Here is a 21228-nt window from a genome sequence, read left to right as displayed (position 1 = left end):
CCAGCTTGCCCTGGATGATGTCAGTGTAGACAGCCTCAATGATAAGGTCTTCGAGTTCCCGGAGATTCCTCATCTCCAGGTCCTTCAGCAGCACAGAGTAGGGAATGCACTGTGGACAGGTCATATGACAGTTATAAAAACCACTTGGCAAGCATTGCAAAAGAACAAAAAAAATTCAAGTATTACCCACATAGGCAATAGCTGTCTCTCTGTGCTTAGGCAATGCAGGCCAGTGGTAATCATCAATATCTAAGATAACAGGAGATGGATAAATAAACTATGGAACCTGTGACACCCAACAAGATCCTACAGCACTCAAGAAAGCACCTTCCTAGTTCTCTATATCCTGGTCTTCACCCAGCTCTCAGCTTCCACATCCATACTCTGACAGATGCTAAACACTCCTTCCACAGGAAAGAGACACTCAGTATGTGCTACACTGCCACCTTATGGAGGCTTGAAGACTTGACATAAAATGCTGAATGGTTGCAAGCCTCAAACTGAAGCCAGACACTAAATAGATGGCTTACCCAGTAGAGGCATAGCAAAACAAAACAACAAAAAATACACTCATGCACGCGCGCACACACACATACACACACACACACCACCAACAACAACCCAGTCACCCTGCAGGCCAGCATATCTACTACCTACAGTGGCCAGTAGGGCTGGGCAACTCCCAGGTTATCCTCAAGTTTGTGTTTGTTTCTCAAACTCCTCAGCCAATATCAAATCTCCAATAACAGCCCTTCATACTAAAAAAACAGAGTCTCTAAATTCATGGATTCTACAAATCCTGAGGTATCAGAACTAGTTTAGAAATAGCAGTTAAGTAAACAGCAACAGATTAGAGGAAGGTGAACACAGAAGAGAACAGAGCAAGCATACCTTTCTAGGCTTTTCTATGGATTAAAGCATGCTCTCTAGGGGTGGTGGATGGGTGTAAAATGATAGGCCTGGAAAGAAGAAAACAGTCTTCCTACTCCTTACCATGTGTGAGGAGTCCACGATTAGGAAAAGAGAAGGTCCTGGTACCCCATCCCCCAAGAAAGCAGGGCTGACTAGGCCACCAGGGAAGCACAGTGGCGGAGCACCAGACAAACATGCACACGGCACTGAGTTCCAATCCCTCAGTTTAGTCTCCAGAACAAGAGAGAGGGGGGAAGAACAAAAAGAGGAGGAGCCTCCACCTGAAATCCGAGGCTGACCACCAGAAAGCCGTGATTAGATCAGATACAATTGTTTGAACAAATGAAAAGACAACCAAGGAAGAAATCCACACCTCTTAATCCCAGAGGAGGAGAGCAAACTTGTCACAGGCACATTCTCACAGAAACAGACACAGTTAAGGAAGAGGTGAGCCAAGACCAGCTAGGAATTCATGGCGTCTGGCCTTTCTTTGCTAAAAGCTGTAAGCTACTGGCTGTAAGGCTTCTTCTAAATTGGCTGAGGCAGAGAACCTGCAGCTATGATGTGGAGCAATTGGACAGGATAGGGCCTAACACTGGCATATGAAAATTAAATAAATAAAAACAAAGTTAGCAGATGAGGAAAAAAGAACAATTAATGCAGTTAACCCTGAGAATCCCAAAGAAAAACAAAATAGATATCTACCTTGCCAGGGAAAGGGGCACGCCTTTATTCCCAACACTCAGGAGGCAGAGGCAGGTGGATCTCTGTAAATTCGAGGCCAGCCTGGTCTACAGAGCAAGTTCCAGGACAGCCAGGGCTACACAGAGAACCCCTGTCTCAAAAAAAAAAAAAAAAAAAAAAAAAAAAAGAAAAGAAAAGAAAGAGAAAGATATACTTCTCTGGACTGGTGGTTGTGGCTCAATGATAAGAGTATTTGCCGCCGGGCAGTGGTGGCGCACGCCTTCAATCCCAGCACTCAGGAGGCAGAGCCAGGCGGATTTCTGTGAGTTCGAGGCCAGCCTGGGCTACCAAGTGAGTTCCAGGAAAGGCGCAAAGCTACACAGAGAAACCCTGTCTCGGAAAAAAAAAAAAAAAAAGAGTATTTGCCCAACAGTACGAGCCTCGAATTTAATCCCCAGTATTACAAAATAAGTAAAAATCCACTTAGCCCAACACAGCAAGTCTTTCCCCCCAGCATGACGGCAATAAATTTGGTACTCTAGGAAATTCAGGAAGTTGTTAACTTGCCGCAAGGAGCCTTACTAAGGCCACTATGGTGTGACACACCTGTAACCCAGCATGTGGGAGGCTGAGGCAGGAGGATTGCCATGATTGTGAGATCAACCTGTGCTAAATAGTGAGTTTGAGGATAGCCTGGACCACATAGTGAGAGTCGGTATCACCATAACAAAACCAGTCAAAGAAAGATACCTTGCTGTATCAAGGTGTATTTTTTAAAGAGCATTTAAGTAGCAGGCTCCTCTTAATCTGGCAAATTGCTTCCCCTGCATGAAGCCCCATAGCATGCCAGAACAGAGACCTGATTAATCAAGCAATCACTGCTGGGCTCACTTTTCCAGAACAGAGCGGGGAGTGACTGTCCACACACTTTAGTTGCTATCTTTTCATCTGCCAAACACACTTCATGTATGTAGGATATGAGGAGCTGCATATTTTTTCATTGATGGCAATAAGACACCTGAGCTGGGGTTCAGATGAAGACAAGAAAGGTTTGGGACAGTACCTTCATCCTTGATGCCAAACTCACGATGGTAAGATGCCTCAGCTTGTTCCGCTGAGCTGCGCTCAGTTCTGGCAGGCTCTCCTTGTTGGCTGCTCAGTCCCACCCACCACAAAAATCAAGACACAAAATAAAATTAGGATTTATTTTTATGATACGCTCATCAACTCCCCCACCAAATCTACTACTAGATCGCTGTCATGGCTGTGCTCTAACTCACTCAGCAAACACTCCATCAAGAGCCCCTCCTTCTCTGGAAGACCAGGTGCTTCCAGAGAGCAAAGACTCAGTCTCTACACAGGAGTTCAGTTTGGAAGCCAGAGGTGAACAAACAAAATTACATGACCAGCTATCTTTTTTTTTTTTTTTTGGTTTTTCAAGACAGGGTTTCACGTGTAGTTTTGGTTCCTGTTTTGCTGCCTGTCCTGGATCTCGCTCTGTAGACCAGGCTGGCCTCGAACTCACAGAGATCCGCCTGGTTCTGCCTCACTAGTGCTGGGATTAAAGGCGTGCGCCACTGGGATACTGTTGGTGCCCCTTGTGAAGCTCAATTAAGTTCAACAATCCTTCATTGAGCGAGTTGTGTGCAGTGCACACATGGCTTACAGGGAGTCGAGGATGAATGCGACTCCAGGCTTTGTCGGGCCGCACCACACAATCCAGGAGTGCCGGCCATGCGGTGCTCAATAACCCTGGACGTGTCCTCAAGCTTGTTCTGTTTCATTGTTGATTTCTGAGGGGAAGGGGTTGAGACAGGGTTTTCTGTAACACAGGCTGACCTGACGCTCGTTATGTAGTTGAGGATGACCCTGAATTCCCGATCCGCCTGCCGTTGCCTCTGCCTCCAAGTGCTGGGATTACAGGTGTCAGGCACCTGGCCACCCAGCCTCAGTCTCCCAAGCACAGGTGCAACAGCTACACGTGCAAAGGCAAAACTTAGGGAGAAATTCAGACTGTCCGGAGAGACAGGTGGAGGGCGAGGGAGACAAGAGAAGAGGTTAGAGGAAGAAAAGAAGAAAAGGGACAGAGAAAGAAAACACAAACACAATCCCGTCTGGGAGGCACAAAAAATCTAAACAAAGGTTTCATGGAAGCAGAGTTTGAGACAAACCTTGAGGGACGAGCAGACTTTTAGTGCTGACATGAATGGTCACAGCAGCAGCTGCCCATGACACAGCGCAGAGCTATTCACGCACACGCAGCCCACCCTCACAGGCACTCCACGAGACAGGACTTCAACGTCCTCAACCATGATTCTGGATTCCAAGACACTGAAGTCTGTTTGGTTTGGTTTTCTCCGTGTAGCCCTGACTATCCTATAACTTGCTCTGCAGACCAGGCTAGACCGGAACTCAGAGAACCACCTACCTCTGCCTCCTGAGTGCTGAGATTAAAGGAGTGCACCAGCACCGCCCGAGGGGAATTTTTTTTTTCTTAAGCAGAATGTTGAAATTTATCAAGCAGCAATTCCTACCTTGAACTGAGGCTAGTTTTTTTCTACTTGTGAATACTCACCTGTTTTGTGGAAAAATTATGAATATGTTTGACTTCAGCTTTGCCTACATCCCATGAGATTACAGAACAAGGCACATATAACAAATTACCTTTCTCTAAAAAATATTTTCATTATATTTACTTGTGTGGGTATCTGCACATGTGTACAGGCACCTCTAGAGGCCAGAGCTTAGATCCCTGGAACTGGAGGTATGGGTGGTACTGAGCTGCCTGGCGCTGGGAACTGACCTCCAGCCTCTGCAAAAGCAACACGTGCTCTTCACTGCTATCTCTCCAGCCCCATGCTACCTTTTTAAATTCCCAAAACTCTAAATCCTGAAAATATTTAGCCTAAAGACTTAAAAAACTGCCAGGAGGCAGAGGCAGGTGGATCTCTGTGAGTTCAAGGCCAGCCTGGTCTACAGAGTGAGTTCCAGGACTGCTGTGGGACGGTCTGTATGTCAAATTGCTCTGATTGGTCAATAAATAAAACACTGATTGGCCAGTGGCCAGGCAGGAAGTAGGTGGGACAAGGAGAGGAGAATTCTGGGAAGCGGAAGGCTGAGGCAGAGAGACACTGCAGCCGCCGCCATGACCAGCAGCATGTGAAGACGCCGGTAAGCCACCAGCCATGTGGCAAGGTATAGATTTATGGAAATGGACTAATTTAAGCTGTAAGAACAGTTAGCAAGAAGCCTGTCACGGCCATACAGTTGTATGCAATATAAGTCTCTGTGTTTATTTGGTTGGGTCTGAGCGGCTGTGGGACTGGCGGGTGACAAAGATTTGTCCTGACTGTGGGCAAAGCCAGAAAACTCTAGCTACAAATGGCGCCCAACGTGGGGCAAGAGTTTCCACCTAAAACCTGAGAAAAGATTCTAAAACGGAGCTAAAAACAGCTTCCTAATTGTCTCTCTCAAATGAGCAGCAGCTGCCAGTTTGAGCTACTGGCGGGTTCCTAGCGTGTGAGCTTGATCTGCAGTATGGCGGGAATGAGGCCTCTGCAAGTGGCACATTAAGCTGCATGGTGGATTTAGCCTTTGCTAGTACAAAACAAAAAGAGGTTTCTGGGCTACACACTGCTTGGATAAAAGCATAGACCCAGGATGGCTCCCAAAGCTGGTGGAAAAGGTACCACCGCCATGTTGGGAAGCTGAAGTGGGCGGAGCTAGCAGCCGCAGCGCCGTTTCAGGCTTAGAAGGCTGCAGTTTAAAGCAATAGGCTCAAGGTAATATAAAACATAAGCCACATAAAGATGGCTACCACACAGAGAATCTGGATTATGTTCTCTTTCATATTCGTAACTGAAGAAAAACATTTGATTGCAAAAGCTGTTGAGTTATGCCAAAATGTGTATTTTAAAGGTACCTTAACTTCAAAATTTGGATGTAAGGATATGTTGCTTTGGAAAGGAGGCTCTGCTTTTGTTTCCACAGAAAGCCAGAGGCTATGGATTTGTTCCAGATTAAGATACATCAGGTTTGACCAGCCAAGACCACCTGAAAGGTCTCTGATGACACCATGGCCCAGATGATCCAACATCCAGAATCGTTTCAAGGCAACTGGCTCAGACGATACGGTCTCATGGACTACTCCATGATCCTAAAATTTTCTTTGTGTCCCCATAAGATACAGCGCCCCCCTCCAGCAGGAAGTAGTAAGAGAAGCTACGCCCAAATTCCCAAATATACCAAGCTGACTTTGGAGATGTGTAAAAGTTAAAACCTTCCTTTTAAAAAAAAGAAAGGGGAAGTGCTGTGGGATGGTCTGTATGTCAAATTGCTCTGATTGGTCAATAAATAAAACACTGATTGGCCAGTGGCCAGGCAGGAAGTAGGTGGGACAAGGAGAGGAGAATTCTGGGAAGCGGAAGGCTGAGGCAGAGAGACACTGCAGCCGCCGCCATGACCAGCAGCATGTGAAGACGCCGGTAAGCCACCAGCCATGTGGCAAGGTATAGATTTATGGAAATGGACTAATTTAAGCTGTAAGAACAGTTAGCAAGAAGCCTGTCACGGCCATACAGTTGTATGCAATATAAGTCTCTGTGTTTATTTGGTTGGGTCTGAGCGGCTGTGGGACTGGCGGGTGACAAAGATTTGTCCTGACTGTGGGCAAAGCCAGAAAATTCTAGCTACACAGGACTACCAAGACTACACAGAGAAACCCTGTCTTAAAAATAAAACACACAAACAAAAAAGACTTGTATAATTGCTCTCATTTTACAGACAGGGAAACTAGGGTACACATGTGATCATTTAACTTGCTAAAGGACACACCGCTAGTCCCGGTGGCTCTAGACTCCAGTGCAGGCAGTCTGGAGCCAGAGTCTGTGCAATGCTGCCCTCTTAGACAGTGGCAAAGATGCTCATCAGAACCAAGAGCAGGGCAGAGCATGCCATGTATGCAGAAGCAGTGAACTGTTCAATCTGACAGCCACACAGTGAGTCCAAGTGGCCAGTGAGGTAGGAAGGAATGCCAAGGAAACAGGAGAGGGAGTCTTGGGTACCAGGCTACTTTTATAGCATCAAGAAAAGAGAAACTCAAAGCGATTCCACTAAAATCAGGAACAAGCCAAGGCTGTCCACTCTCCCCATACTTATTCAATATAGTACTAGAAGTTCTAGCTAGAGCAATAAGACAACAAAAGGAGATCAAAGGGATACAAATTGGAAAGGAAGAAGTCAAATTTTCACTATTTGCAGACGATATGATAGTATACATAAGTGACCCCGAAAACTCTACCAGGGAACTCCTACAGCTGATAAACTCCTTCAGTAAAGTGGCAGGATACAAGATCAACTCAAAAAAATCAGTAGCCCTCCTATACACAAATGATAAAAGGGCTGAGAAAGAAGTCAGAGAAACATCTCCCTTTACAATAGCCACAAATAATATAAAATACCTTGGGATAACACTAACTAAACAAGTGAAGGACCTGTATGATAAGAACTTTAAGTCTCTGAAGAAAAAAATTGAAGAAGATATCAGAAAATGGAAAGATCTCCCATGCTCGTGGATAGGTAGGATTAACATAGTAAAAATGGCAATCTTACCAAAAGCAATCTACAGATTCAATGCAATCTCCATCAAAATCCCAACACAATTCTTCACAGACTTAGAAAGAACAATACTCAACTTCATATGGAAAAATAAAAAACCCAGGATAGCTAAAAGTATCCTATACGATAAAGCAACCTCTGGAGGCATCACCATCCCTGACCTCAAGCTCTACTATAGAGCTATAGTAATAAAAACAGCTTGGTACTGGAATAAAAACCGACATAGACCAACGGAATCAAATTAAAAACCCTGACATTAATCTGCACATATATGAACACCTGATTTTTGACAAAGAAGCCAAAACCATAAAATGGAAAAAAGAAAGTATCTTCAACAAATGGTGCTGGCATAACTGGATGTCAACATGTAAAAGATTGCAAATAGATCCATATCTGTCACCATGCACAAAACTCAAGTCCAAGTGGATCAAAGACATTAACATAAATCCATTTACACTGAACTTGATAGAAGAGAAAGTAGGAAGTAGTCTTGAACGCATTGGCACAGGAGATCACTTCTTAAATATAACACCAGCAGCACAGACCCTGAGAGTAACGATTAATAAATGGGACCTCCTGAAACTGAGAAGCTTTTGTAGGACAAAAGACATGGTCAATAAGACAAAAAGACAGCCTACAGAATGGGAAAAGATCTTCACCAACCCTACATCTGACAGAGGATTGATCTCCACAGTATATAAAGAACTCAAGAAACTAGACATCAAAATACTAAACAATCCAATTAAAAAATGGGCTAAAGAGCTAAACAGAGAATTCTCAAAAAAAGAATCTCAAATGGCTGAAAGACATTTAAGAACATGCTCAACATCCTTAGCCATCAAAGAAATACAAGTCAAAAGAATCTGAGATACCACCTTACACCTGTCAGAATGGCTATGATCAAAAACACTGATGACAGTCAGTGTTGGAGAAGATGTAGAGCAAGGGGTACTCTCCTCCATTGTTGGTGGGAATGCAAACTTGTACAACCACTCTGGAAATCAGTATGGCGGTTTCTCAGAAAATTAGGAATCGATTTACCTCAAGACCCAGCCATACCACTCTTGGGCATATACCCAAGGAATGCTCAATCATACCATAAAGATATATGCTCAGCTATGTTCATAGCAGCATTATTTGTAATAGCCAGAACCTAGAAACAACCTAGATGCCCATCAACTGAAGAATGGATCAAGAAAATGTGGTACATATACACAATGGAGTACTACTCAGCAGAGAAAAACAATGACAGCATGAAATTTGCAGGCAAATGGATGGAACTAGAAAATATCATCCTGAGTGAGGTAACCCAGACTCAGAAGGACAAACATGGTATATACTCACTCATAAGTGGATACTAGATATAAAGCAAAGGACAATCAGACTGCAACCCAAAGATCCAAGGAGGCTACCTAGCAGGGGGGACCCTAGGATGACTGTGGTTTATAATAAGTTTTGGTTTTCTCCAATCACTGGGCAAGCTTTAGTGAACATTTCACTATTAGGATAAGAATTTATCCTGTATCAAGCTGATGAAAGAAAACACTGACTGTACTTTCAGGACGGGAGGCTAAAATCTTTTTAGATTATAAATTAGCCTATAGAAAAATGTCTGCCATAAATCAAACAGTGAAGAGGAAGATGAATAGGAATCTCACACAACTTAAGTAAAACGTAGCTCTCTGAACAGATGAAGATAAGTTTCTTCTGTATCCCAGAATCTAGTGTGTGTGTGTGTGTGTGTGTGTGTGTGTGTGTGTGTGTGTGTGTGTGTGTGTGTATAATTCAGGTATTATTTGGCTTAAAAGGGCTTATTGGGAAATGTTATCATTTTTACTATTTTCTACAGAGAAAATATTTTCCAGTTTCAAATAATTCTGGAATCTTGAATTATAACCTGTTTTTAATTTAAAAAAAAAAAAAAGAAAGAAGGAAAGGAGGGAGGGAGAGAGGGAGAGAGGGAGGAGAGAGAGAGAGAGGGGGGGGGAGAAGGAAGGAAGGAAGGAAGGAAGGAAGGAAGGAAGGAAGGAAGGAAGGAAGGAAGGAAGGAAGGAAGGAAGGAAGGAAATGTCCTGCAGGCTTCCCTCCAGCTGGATCTTCAGGAGGCATTCTCTCAGTTGAGGGTCCCTCATCTCAGATGACTATATATAGCTTGGGTCAAGTTATATGAAACTATCCAACACACACCTGTATCAAGGAAGGAAGGTGGAGCAGGAGAGCAGAAAACCCGATGTTCTTCTCATTCAAACCACCACACACATAAAATAAATTTAAAAGAAGATGATCTGATACTCACTAATCTTACCACTTTCGCTTTGTATCATATTTAACCCTTTCATTGGCTTCCTCAACTCGAGGAACCGAACTCAGGACCTTGTGCATGATAGGCAAGAGCTCCACCACTGAGCCACGCACCCATCCCTTTATTTAAACCTTTAAGCACTATGAGAACACCCAAAGATCCACTGGCTGGTGAAGAGCATCACATGGTGCAAGTGGAACAAGACTACGGCGCCAAGGGTTGAGGTTTGCTGACCCTCCAGACATCACGTTTGGGGACAGAAGCCAGACCTAGAATGAGTGAGTGGCAGCTACCTGGGACCACAGTAGGAATAGGGACTGATTGCTAAGGGATGAAGGACATATTTTGGCCTTGACAGGAATGTTTCAAATCATACCATGACAATGGTTGTATATCTCTGTGGATACAGTAAAAACCACTGACTTATACACACTGAAAACAGAGAGAGAGAGAGAGAGAGAGAGAGGAGATAAATGTCAGTACCTCACTCCTGATTATGTAATGTTTCTTAATATTTTATGTACTATTATTGTGTGGGTGTGTGTATAATGTGTGAGTGTGATCATAGCCATGCTACAGTGTGTGTGTGGAGGTCAGAGAACAACTTTCCAGAGTCAGTTCTCTCCTCTGACTCTGGCTTCCAGGGATTGGATAGAAGTTGTCAGCCCTGCTCAGCAAGTGTTCTACCTACTGAACCATCTTGCCAGCCCACTCCTGATTTAAGATTATAATTTAAGGCCATTCAAAAAATGCCCTTATCAGAGAAGCTGCTTCTTGCAATAGATGATAATTAACACAGAGACCCACAGCTGGACAAACAGTGAGAGACTTTGGAGCACTTGTCCCAGAGAGGTTGTCTTCATCATTCCTCCCCTCAAGGCTCCGAGATCATTGCAGAAGAGGAGGTGGAAAGACCGTAAGAGTCAGACGTGGTGGACCATGGAATGGTCTCATCCAGACACAACAGGACGGATGTACACATGAACTTACAGAGACTGTGAGAGTAGACACAAAACATGCACAGGTTCAAACCAGACACAATCCCAACACTGAGAGGGAAGACAGACACAAGGTCCCACCCCTAACCAAGAAGCTATTTGTGACTGACACCTGCTGGGGAAGGGGAAATCAGTTTTCTCCAATGGCGTGTACTGAGTACAGCACCGGTACTCCAGGGCAGGTTCCGTGCCCAGGAGTGTGAGGCAACACAGAATGAACACCATGGTTTTGATGAGAGCCTTTGGCTTTGTTTTTGTTTTGTTTTACTTTTTATTTTTTGTTTTATTGTTTTTACTTTGGTTTTTATTTTTTTTATTTTCAAGAGAGAGAAAAAAATCATGAAGTTGGGTGGATAGGGAGGTAGGAAGGATCTGGGAGGAGTTAGTAGGGAAAAATATGATTAAATATATTGTATGGCCAGGAGGCTGTGGTGTACATCTTTAATCCCAGCACTTGGGAGGCAGAGCCAGGCAGATCTCTGTGAGTTCAAGGCCAGCCTGGTCTACAGAGCAAAATCCAGGACAGGCACCAAAACTACACAGAGAAACCCTGTCTTGAAAAAAAAATTGTATGAAAAAATTTACCAAAAAAAAAGTGAAAATAAAAACATTCAAATGGGCTAAAAATGTAGCTCAGTGGTACAGTGGTTTATTATGAAATAGTAAAAATGAAAGTAGACATGATGGCACATATCTGTAATATAAGAAATTGGGAGGTTGAGGCAGGAGGATCCAGAGTTAGAAGTCAGCCTGAGCAACACAGCAATACTCTGACTTAAAAAAAAAAATTATCTTACATATGGATTGGGCAAAGCCCTGGGAAAGGCAAAGTATGAGACTGCATACACAGCTAATTATACCCATATAACACAAAACAAGCATAAGGGGAAAAAACACCTAGTATTAGAAAAAAATGCTAATGGTAACTTCATGGTCTATAATGTTTTATTATTTTTCAAATTCTCCTCAATATAGTAATCTTATTTTGGTAACAATCAGGTTGGGCAAGGTGGTTCATCCTTATAATCTCAGCACACAAGAGAATGAAGCAGGAATATTCTGAGTTCAAGACCAGCCTATGTTATACATAACCCTATCTCAAAAAACAAATAAAGCAAAATAAGAATTAAAAAAAGTGTGTGCGAGTACAGGGGTCAGTTCTCTTTTCACTAAGAGTCCCAGGGATTGAATTCAAGCCATCATCAGGCTTCGTAGCAGTTGTCTTTACCTGCCGAGCTCTCTCACCAGCACCCCTCAAAAATGTTGATGACATTTAAAACACTGAACTGCCAGGTGTGAGGAAGCACGCCTTTAGTTTCAGCACTCAGGAGGCAGAGGTAGGTACATCTCTGTGAGCTCAAGCCCAGCCTGTTTTGCACAGTGAGTTCCATGCCAGCCAGGGCTACATAGTAAGATTGTCTCAAAAAAAACAAAACACTGGATTATTTTGCTAGGTGAGTGTCCTACAAACACTAGTTCTCAAGATGCTGATCTGGGAAATAAACAAGGGCTCTGTTCACAGATGCACACACACACAAAACCCATTTTATGCCTAGGACATTAAAAGGTTATCAGGGAAATCCTTCCATGAAATTAAATTACCTTCAGAGCACAGAAGACAGAGATACAGTCAAGTCAATAATTAGACCTGCCTACCCTGCCCACACCCTGCGAACAGCTCAAAGTTCAGACAGTCTTCTTAAGATCTTCTGAAGGATCTTCTCCAACTCACCTATGTAATCCGGGTATGTTCCGTAGGCAAACAGGTTCAGCAGCCGCAAATACGCAGCACTGGCTCCTTCTGCAAGCTGAAGAAGGACAGGAAAGTTCACCACACAATAAATCTCCACTAATCACTTCAATATTCTGATACAGGACATGTGACCAAACGCCAAAGATGTCATGGCCATTTCTTCTGTACTATTTGATTAGGTGGTTCCTAAGGTCCTTTCCACTTCTGATTCTTGGAGAAAAACTAAACAAGATTATTTAAGTCCAAAAGTGACTCTTCTTCCTTCCTCAGGAAGACATTTTGCACAACATATAAGATGTTCAAGTAGCTTCTTCTTCTTCCTCCTTTCCCTGCCCCCTTGCCAGCTACTCCACCACAAAGCTTTGTGCACTAGCGGCAGTTCAAGTCTTCTCAGGATCTCCTCTGCCTTAAAACAAATACTGAAGGCTAGGAGAGTCTGGCCTAATATGCACACAGAGCTAGGTTCAATCCACACTGCAGAAACTGGGCATGGTGGCACAGGCCTGCACTTCCTCAGCAGGTGGACACAGGAGGATCAAAAGTTCAACATCATCCTCAGCTACTTACTGAGTTCAAAGCCAGCCTGGATTACTTGCAAATGAGAACCTGTCTCAAATGAAAAACAAGAGTGTGGTAATCCTGTCCACATACCAACTTGTGTATTTCTTTTGTTGTTGTGCATGATGTGGGTATTGTATGTATGTGTGGTCATGTATGCCGTGCACATGCATAAGCTCACAGAACAACTTTATGGAGTCCATTTTCTTTGGGAACCATTGATGAAGGTTCTCAGAGATCAAACTCAGGTCATCAGGCTTATGTGGCACTTTTACTCAATAAGCCATCTTGCCAGCCCCCAACTTAGTACAGTGACACCCACTATCAATCAAATCTGAACAAACTGTATGGCTAGTTCTAAGTTTCAGCACAAAATATGAACTATGAACCCTGGCAACATTAGCACAGTGTTGCATGTGACAGAAAGGCTATATTGAAACAGAGTTATTACCCTGAGCCAAATAAAAATGTTCATTAATTTATTTCACTTATGTTGGTGGCAAAATGATATCCATGGGAAAAAATGCAGAGAGCAGCTGAGTCACCTTGCACAGGCCTGTAACCTCTGCTACTTGTAAAGCTAAAGGAATAAGATCAGAAGCTCAAGGCCAGCCTGAGCTACAGGCTTAGGAAACTTAGCAAGACCCCAGCTCAAAATAAAAGTAAAAGGAGGGCTTGGACATAGTTAGGCGGCAGAGCACCTGCTTAGCATGCAGAATGTCGCAGGCTGAGTCCTCAGTAACACACACACTCACCACCTCTTCCAACTTACCAAATTCCATAAAGCAAAACAGGAACAACACCAGTCTATCTTAGCTACCTAAAAAGGAGTTCCAATAATCACATCCATAATTTCAGAATGCTGAAAAGCAACTAGCTTCTTCCTGGCTCAAAACAGGGACAACAGAAACAGTAGGCAGAGAAGGTGGTCTGCTAAGGCCCAGCAAGCACCAGTGTGAGAGTGCTAGCACCCTTACACTTCAAGCTGCCATTTCAGAGTGGAAGAAGTCAGTAAAGAAGACTGAATCTAGCCCCTACTTTTCATACAATTACAAAGCTAGCTGGAATAGACTATTTTCTCTAATGCAGGTACTCCAAAACTTCTCTGACTCGCTAAGTCTGTAAGGTCTCATTCAGGTTTTTCATGAATCTGAAGAAACAATTACAGCTGGTCAGCTTTTCTATTGGAAAATGAGCTTATCCAAACACAGTGGCACTCTCCTGCAATCCCAGCACCTGGTAGATGGAAACAGGAGGAACAGGATCAAGGGCAGCCTAGGAAACATGAGAGTCAATCTCAAAAAACCAAACTAAACCAAAACAAAAAGCCTAATTCTCAAATCTTCCTCAAAGAATTATTGATTGAATCTTTACTGAAAGTCTACTATGTATCAGGCGACGTACTCAGCCCAAGGAAGCAATGGTAAGCACAAAAGACTTTACCCTCACAGACCTTAGTATAACAAGCAAGTGACATTAAAAAAAAAAAACTCACAATTGGACCGGGCAGTGGTGATGCACGCCTTTAGTCCCAGCACACAGGAGGCAGAAGCAGGCAGATCTCTATGAGTTTAACGTCAGCCTGATCTACAAAGCGATACCCAGGACAGCCAGGATTACAATAAGAAATCCTGTCTTTAAAAAACAAAAACAAAAAACAAAAAACAAAAAACAAAAAAACGAACCAATCAAACAAAAAACCCTTACAATTAACAAAATAAAAGTCAGGCTGGCTGGGAATGTGGCTCATTGGTACAGTGCTTGCCTACCATGCATGCATGAAGCCTTAGGTTCAATCCTCAGCACCAAATAAAACCAGATATGGTAGTACATGCCTATAATCCCAGAACAGAAGTACTAGAATTTCAACTCATCTCAAGCTACATGCTAAGGTTTAAGGCCTCAACACAGACAAGATCCTGTCTCAAAACAAACCAAAAAAAAGTGGCTCCATTTTCATCTCTGGCCATCATAGGAAGAAGAGCCACCTGTGAGGTAGTCACAGTAACTCTAGTTTCCTGATCAAGAAAAATAAGCAGACATATAGTACTGAGCCCAATAACCTGAAGGCTCACACCTCAGATTACAATTGGCTCTAAGATAAAGCTGACAATAGATAGCAATGGTGTCATGGTGGCCATGAAGGTAAGCTACCTAACTAATGCCAACACATCCTATATGCAGACCACTACCACCAAGAACACCAGGGCCACCCTCAGCTGCATCCAGCAAATGACTACAGGAAGTACTTTGGTCTAGGTCAGCAGACAGTGGTCATGCACACAGTCAGTGCCATCCTATACAGGCAGAAGCCTGTGATGGCAGAGGGCACAAAGCCTGCCCCACCAACACACTGACATCTCCTGAGAGCTCCTCCAATGCACAAATATATCTGCAATTTTCTCAAAAGAACAAATAAAAACAACAACAAAAACTGTCTAAAGAAAGAAATAGAGGCTGGGAAGCATAAATTGATTTACATCCCTTTATTCTTCAACAAGCCTCATTTTTAATGTACAATGACCAAAACCAACTACAACAATGAAACAGCACTGCTTGTGTCGACATCATTTGGACCTCCTTACTGTCTTTCAGACAACCAACAACACAATCTGATTTTATCCAAGTTTAAGGGAACACTGGATAAAGACTCTAAAACATTATCCTTGATCTCCTCCCCACCAATTCCAATTAACAGGGTACCAAACAAGTCCACAGTCAATGCTGAAATTTGCCGGAAACCTGGAGAATCAGAAAACTATAGCATAGAGAAGACAGAAACTGTCTGAAAACATTCTTACCTCCTGAACATTGGCCAACTCCAGCAGTTCTCCAAACACATATACTCCAGGAGCCTCCAGAACCTGGCTTATGAGAGTGGTGAGGGCTGAGCCACTGGTGCCTTTGGCTAACAAAATAAACTGCTCCAGGAGGTTGCTGGAGGGCTTCTGTTCACCTGCCATTCTCCGGTCTTGAGATCTGTCCAAAAGGAAAGTGGGCTGGTCATTCTACCACCTTCTCCTCTCCACAGTGTAGAGGTAAGGCTGGATCAGACAAAAGGACACTTTTGGTTTGTTTTTGTTTTTTTTCGAGACAGGGTTTCTCTGTGTAGCTTTGGAGCCTGTCCTGGAATTAGCTCTGTAGACCAGGCTAGCCTCGAACTCACAGAGATCCGCCTGCCTCTGCCTCCTGAGTGCTGGGATCAAAGGTGTGCGCAACCACTCCTGGCTACAAGAACACTTTAATTTCACAGCTCTTCATAAAACAGTCCCTGAATCTAGATACAATTCCACTTTGTGAGCTGGGCAAACTTCACTCTGGAGTTCAAGATATTCTGTCCTCAATTCTGAAGGTGTTCTGAAACACATCTTCTAAAAGACACTTTCCTATCTGTACCCTCAGAAGCATCATCTTCTAAGTCCATAAAGCTGACCACGACACAGGGAAGTTTCTTTACATACGTTTTGTGTGGGAGGTCAGCTCCCACCTTTTGAAGGGTTCTTATGAGAGAGGGATAAGAAAATATCAGATAGAAAGAGAGACCTATCTAACGAGAAGAAAGACAGAAACACAAGATAGTTACAGGAGGGTCTAGATCACTACCCAATGGCCTTTTCCGTTTAATCAAAAGGGATTTTTATAACAAAGCCAAGGGATGGGGCAAAAGACCTCCCCCTTGCAAGATCAAAGCACACCGCACAGCCAAGTGTAGACCCTTCCAAACACCTGGTAACCACACCCATGGCCAAATCATCTCCTTATGTAGCCCTGCTAGGTAAAGCAAGCTCAGATTCTCTGACCCTGAGTAATTTGGGCCTGCACAGTTTTGTATCTACCTCATTTCTAGGCTCTGGTTAAGAGAGAGAGAATACTGCCTATGCACAGAGGCAATTTTTGTATCATTAGAATCCTACCTACAGGGGCTGGAGAGATGGCTTAGCATTTAAGAGCAGTGGTTGCCCTTCCAGAGGACCCAGGTTCAATTCCCAGCACCCACATGGCAGCTCACACCTGTCTGTAATTCGGTTCCAGAGAATCTGACACCCTCACACCATTGCATATAAGGTTAAATAAATTATTTTTTAAAAATTCCACCTACAGCCAGGCACATATCACAAACAAAGAGAAGACAAGAGCCACACTTCATTTAATCAAAAACCCCATTTTAAGGGCTCCACAATAAATCGATGCTTAGAATACCATACAAGGCATGGGGTTGCCCAGCAACAGAAAAAAAAAAAGTCATTTTAGCATAGGAAAGTGGGAAAAGTAATTACAAAATTAAGCAATGATAATTCAAATCTAACCAGGCAGTGGTGGTGCATGCCTTTAATCCCAGCACTTGAGAGACATTGGCAGTCAGATCTCTGTGAGTTTGAGGTGAGCCTGGTCTAAAGAGCTACTTCCAGGACAGCCAGGGATACCCTGTCTCAAAGAGACAGAGAAAGAGAAAGAGAGAGAGACAGAGACAGAGACAGACAGACAGAGACAGACAGAGAGAAAAGGGCAATTCAAATCTAGAAAATACATTCTCTTTAAGTCAGAAAATGTATCTATTTGGCCTCCTGCTGATACAGACATTTTAACAAACATGACTCCAGAACTTGTACAAAATCTTAATAGGATATGAAGGAACAATGCAGATATTGCCTTTTAATTAATTTTTTTTCTATGAGAGCATTTTGTCTGCACGTATGAATGTACACCATGTTCATGCCTGGTGTCCACAGAAGCCAGAAGAGAGCACCAAATCCCCAGAGGCTGGAGTTACAGGTCCTTTGGAGGAGCAGCCAGTACTCCTTTTTTTCTGTCTCGAGACAGGGTTTCTCTGTGTAGCCCTGGCTGTCCTGGAACTCGCTTTGTAGACCAGACTGGCCTCAAACTCACAGAGATCCATCTTCCTCTGCTTCCTGAGTGCTGGAATTAAAGGTGTATGCCACAACTGCCCAGCCAGCCAATGCTCTTAACAGCTGAATCATCTCTACTACCCCCAATGCAGATATTGTATTGTCATAGTCAAGATATTAGGTACAGAAGAGTTCAACAATTGTGTAATAAAGATATGATGAGTGTGTATGGGCACTAAAGAAATCCCACATAAAATTTTCTTCCAGAAATAATACACACTGAAGAGTGTGACAAAGAAAAAAAAGGTGTGTGTGTTTGTGTGTGCCTGTGCAAATGAAGAAAAAAAAGTCAAAGACCAGCCCTTTCAGGATATTAGGAAAAGTAAGTATGTTGTCTCACTTAGGGTTACCTAAGAAGATCCTGTCACAAACAAAAAAGTGACCTGGCGTTGGTGGCGCATGCCTTTAATCCCAGCACTCGGGAGGCAGAGCCAGGCGGATCTCTGTGAGTTCAAGGCCAGTCTGGTCTACAGAGCAAGATACAGGACAGGCACCAAAACTACACAGAGAAACCATCGAGAGAGAGGAGAGAGAGAGAGAGGAGAGAGAGAGAGAGAGGAGAGAGAGAGAAAGGAGAGAGGGAGAGAGAGAGAGAGAGAGAGAGAAGACAGAGGAGAGAAGAGAGAGAGAGAGAGAGAGAGAGAGAGAGAGAGAGAGAGAGAGAGAGAGAGACTGAGACTAGAAAACAAAGTCCTGGGGAGGAAAAAGGAAAGCTGAGGAAAGAAAAGGAGAAGGCGAGGAAGATAGGTGAGGAGAAGACTAAGTTAGAAAATGAGGAACAGCCGGGCAGTAGTGATGCATGCCTTTAATCCCAGCACTCGGGAGGCAGAAGCAGGAGGATCTCTGTGAGTTCGAGGCCAGCCTGGACTATAGAGGGAGTTCCAGGAAAGGCACAAAGCACACAGAGAAACCCTGTCTCGAAAAAGCCAAAAAGAAAAAGAAAATGAGGAACAAAACCTGGTCCCTCCCCACCCCGCAAACACACACAACTGAAAAGACAGGTGGGCCTCTCAGCCAAGAGACTAAGTGGAAGGAGCAGGGTGAGAGGGGTGTTGGAGACGGGAAGAAACTGAGGTGCCTCTGGAAGATCTCAATCTCAAGAGCAAAGTCTGTGGGGATACCCTAGATGGAATAAGATGATGATCGACGTTTTTCTTCTGAAGTGGGAGGCTCCTCGAGGAGGCGGATAGGGACGGAGTGGAGATGAATGCCGGTCTCAGGAAGACGCTATTCTGAAGCGCCAAAAGGGCCAAAGGAAACAGCCTCTGTGGGAGGGAGCGCATCGAGGGCAGCTACCGCGTGGAAGATGACAGTCGCAAGCTAGAATGGACGTCAGGACTGATGGGCTTGCTCCTAGCCACCAGCACACAGTGAAGACCTCCCGGCGTTCTGCAACGGGGGCGGGGCGGCGTGGCCATCGGCTTTCTTGGGAAAGCCTGCGGGAGCGAAGCTGGAGGTCCAGCCAAGACCAGTGGGGCCTGCCCTCTTGCCGTCCCCTACCTGTCTGCGCCGACTCTCTGTCCTCTTCGCCGATGTCTCGGCCTCCCAGAGCCTGCCTGCAGGTTGTCAAGCTTCCATGATCGGCCGGGCGTCCGGCGCTTTTCTGTCTCCGCCGACCCGTCACCGGTGCTGTTCCCCCGGAAGCCTCCCACCGCTGCACTCGAGTTCCGCCTACACAATGTTCCCGCTAGGCTTTCACAACCTCCCACCTATCGTGAGGCTGAAGAGGGAGAAGAGGGTCCCTGCCCAGCTGCAGCCCCAGAACTGGGAGGAAAGGCAGGTAAAACATAGCGCCCGAGGAGAGGAATGTGGCCTCGGTAATTCTAGGGCTTCTACAGTAGCTGTCATCATCACTACCCTGGGCCAAAAATTTTGCATCCCTTTGGCTGAATTTTCTTTACAGGTGAGCCCTCAGGCAACTGCGGCTACCCTGGCGTTCTGACACACTATTTATTTAACTATTTTTCTATTTGACAGATGTCCATATTTATCTTGCCAGGTTCTCATAAAACTATGATCTGTATAAAATATTCTCATTTTCCGATATGCTAACTAGGGCTAACAGTTCAAGTCAGTAAGTGGCAATGTTGGAATCCAGGCTCATGGAAGCAAGGACGATGTTCTTAACCTCTATTCTGAAACTGTTTACAAATAAGCAGATGGCTCAGCGGTTAAGAGCCTTTGCTGCTGCGGAGGACTCAGGTTGGGTTCTCAGCACCCACGTGGCAGCTCACACCCACACGGCAGCTCACACCCACCTGAAGTCCAGTTCCAGAGAAATCCAATGCCCTCTTTGGCTTCCTCGTACACTGCGTTCACATGGTGCGCATTCTACACTCAAGCACACACATGCACATTAAAAATAAATAAGTCTTTAAATTTTTAAGCAGTTGATGGGTGCCAGAGTGGTGGTTCAGAGGTTAAGAGCATTGGCTGCTCTTCCAAAGGACCCAAGTTCAATTCCCAGCATCCACATGGTGGTTTTCAACTGTCTGTAACTCCAGTTCCAAGGGATCCAACACCCTCTCTGACTTTCAGGCTCTGTACACATGTAGTACACAGACATGGATGCAGGCAAAACACCCATACACATAAAAAAATTAAAAAGTAAAAATAAATTCTAAGCAGTTGAGTTGGGCCAACAATGAATGGTTCTACAAGCAAAATGTCTTTCATGGCATTACATTTGGCACCCTGAGAAGATAGCCAAGAGCTACTATGAAATTAAATAGTTCAACAGATTTCTTCAGAGTATGACACAGATTTTCAGATCCTGAAGATATGAAAAGTCCTTTCTACCTATTATACATTAGAATACACACATCAGAAAGGAGGGGAATGAAGGAGGCCAACACCAACCAATTCATTCTTTTTTTAAATTAACATCTAGGTGCTGTAGTCAGAGCACTGGCTGCTCTTCTAGAGGACCCAGGTTCAATTCCCAACACTCACGTAGCAGCTCACAACCATCTGTAACTCCAGTTCCAGAGGATCTGGTGCCCTCTTCGGGTCTCTATGGACACCAGGCATGTACATGGTGCACAGTCATACATGCAGGCAAAGCATGCACACACATAAAATAAATAAATTTAATTATCTATTGTGTTCTAGCAGGAATTACAGAAGGTTATATGATCACATGATCCCAAAAACAAACTGTCCACAAAGAGCTCCAGTCTATCAAGCGCCATGAGAAAGATTGGAAGCATAGAAAAGAATAGATTGGGGAAGAAAAACTAGATATTTGAGTTTGTTTGTCTGGTTGGCTGGTTTGTCTTTTTTGCCTTTAAGACATGGAAGGCACCAGGCATGGTGGCACGTGGCTTTAATCCCAGCACTCAGGAAGCAGGCGGCCTCTCTAGTCCCCTCCTCCCAGTCTTACTTTTTTATTTTTACAATGTCTTTCTCTCCTATTTTCCTGTAAACATTCTATTAACCATATACTCAATGTTTCTTAAATTCAATGGAAAGAGCAAACTTAAACTACTCTATTATATT

The 21228-nt window shown here is 44.0% G+C and overlaps 1 protein-coding gene across 5 annotated transcripts in view; it reads right to left on the bottom strand.

Moving 5' to 3' along the window:
- The window catches only part of Cops7b (COP9 signalosome subunit 7B), a 32155-nt gene that overhangs the window by 7538 nt on the left and 3389 nt on the right, over nucleotides 1–21228 (bottom strand). Inside the window, exons 1-5 of one of the 5 annotated variants that reach the window (XM_006984203.4) lie at nucleotides 19231–19886; nucleotides 15625–15802; nucleotides 12245–12320; nucleotides 2660–2748; nucleotides 1–109 (exon numbers count right to left, since the gene is read on the bottom strand). The exon at nucleotides 1–109 is cut by the window's left edge and continues 94 nt beyond it. In XM_006984203.4, the coding sequence (XP_006984265.1) occupies nucleotides 1–109; nucleotides 2660–2748; nucleotides 12245–12320; nucleotides 15625–15786 (436 nt within the window). In that variant the 5' untranslated portion in view covers nucleotides 15787–15802; nucleotides 19231–19886. Of the gene's footprint in view, nucleotides 110–190; nucleotides 250–2659; nucleotides 2749–12244; nucleotides 12321–15624; nucleotides 15803–19230; nucleotides 19887–21228 lie in introns of those variants that run through there. The other 4 variants (XM_042259757.2, XM_006984204.4, XM_076549497.1 and 1 more) reach the window with 4 other exon arrangements.

This window comes from Peromyscus maniculatus, chromosome 13, assembly GCF_049852395.1.
Source record: "Peromyscus maniculatus bairdii isolate BWxNUB_F1_BW_parent chromosome 13, HU_Pman_BW_mat_3.1, whole genome shotgun sequence".
Lineage (NCBI taxonomy): Eukaryota > Metazoa > Chordata > Mammalia > Rodentia > Cricetidae > Peromyscus > Peromyscus maniculatus.
Note: the sequence above shows the minus strand (reverse complement) of the source record. Positions and strands in the feature narration are given on the sequence as shown.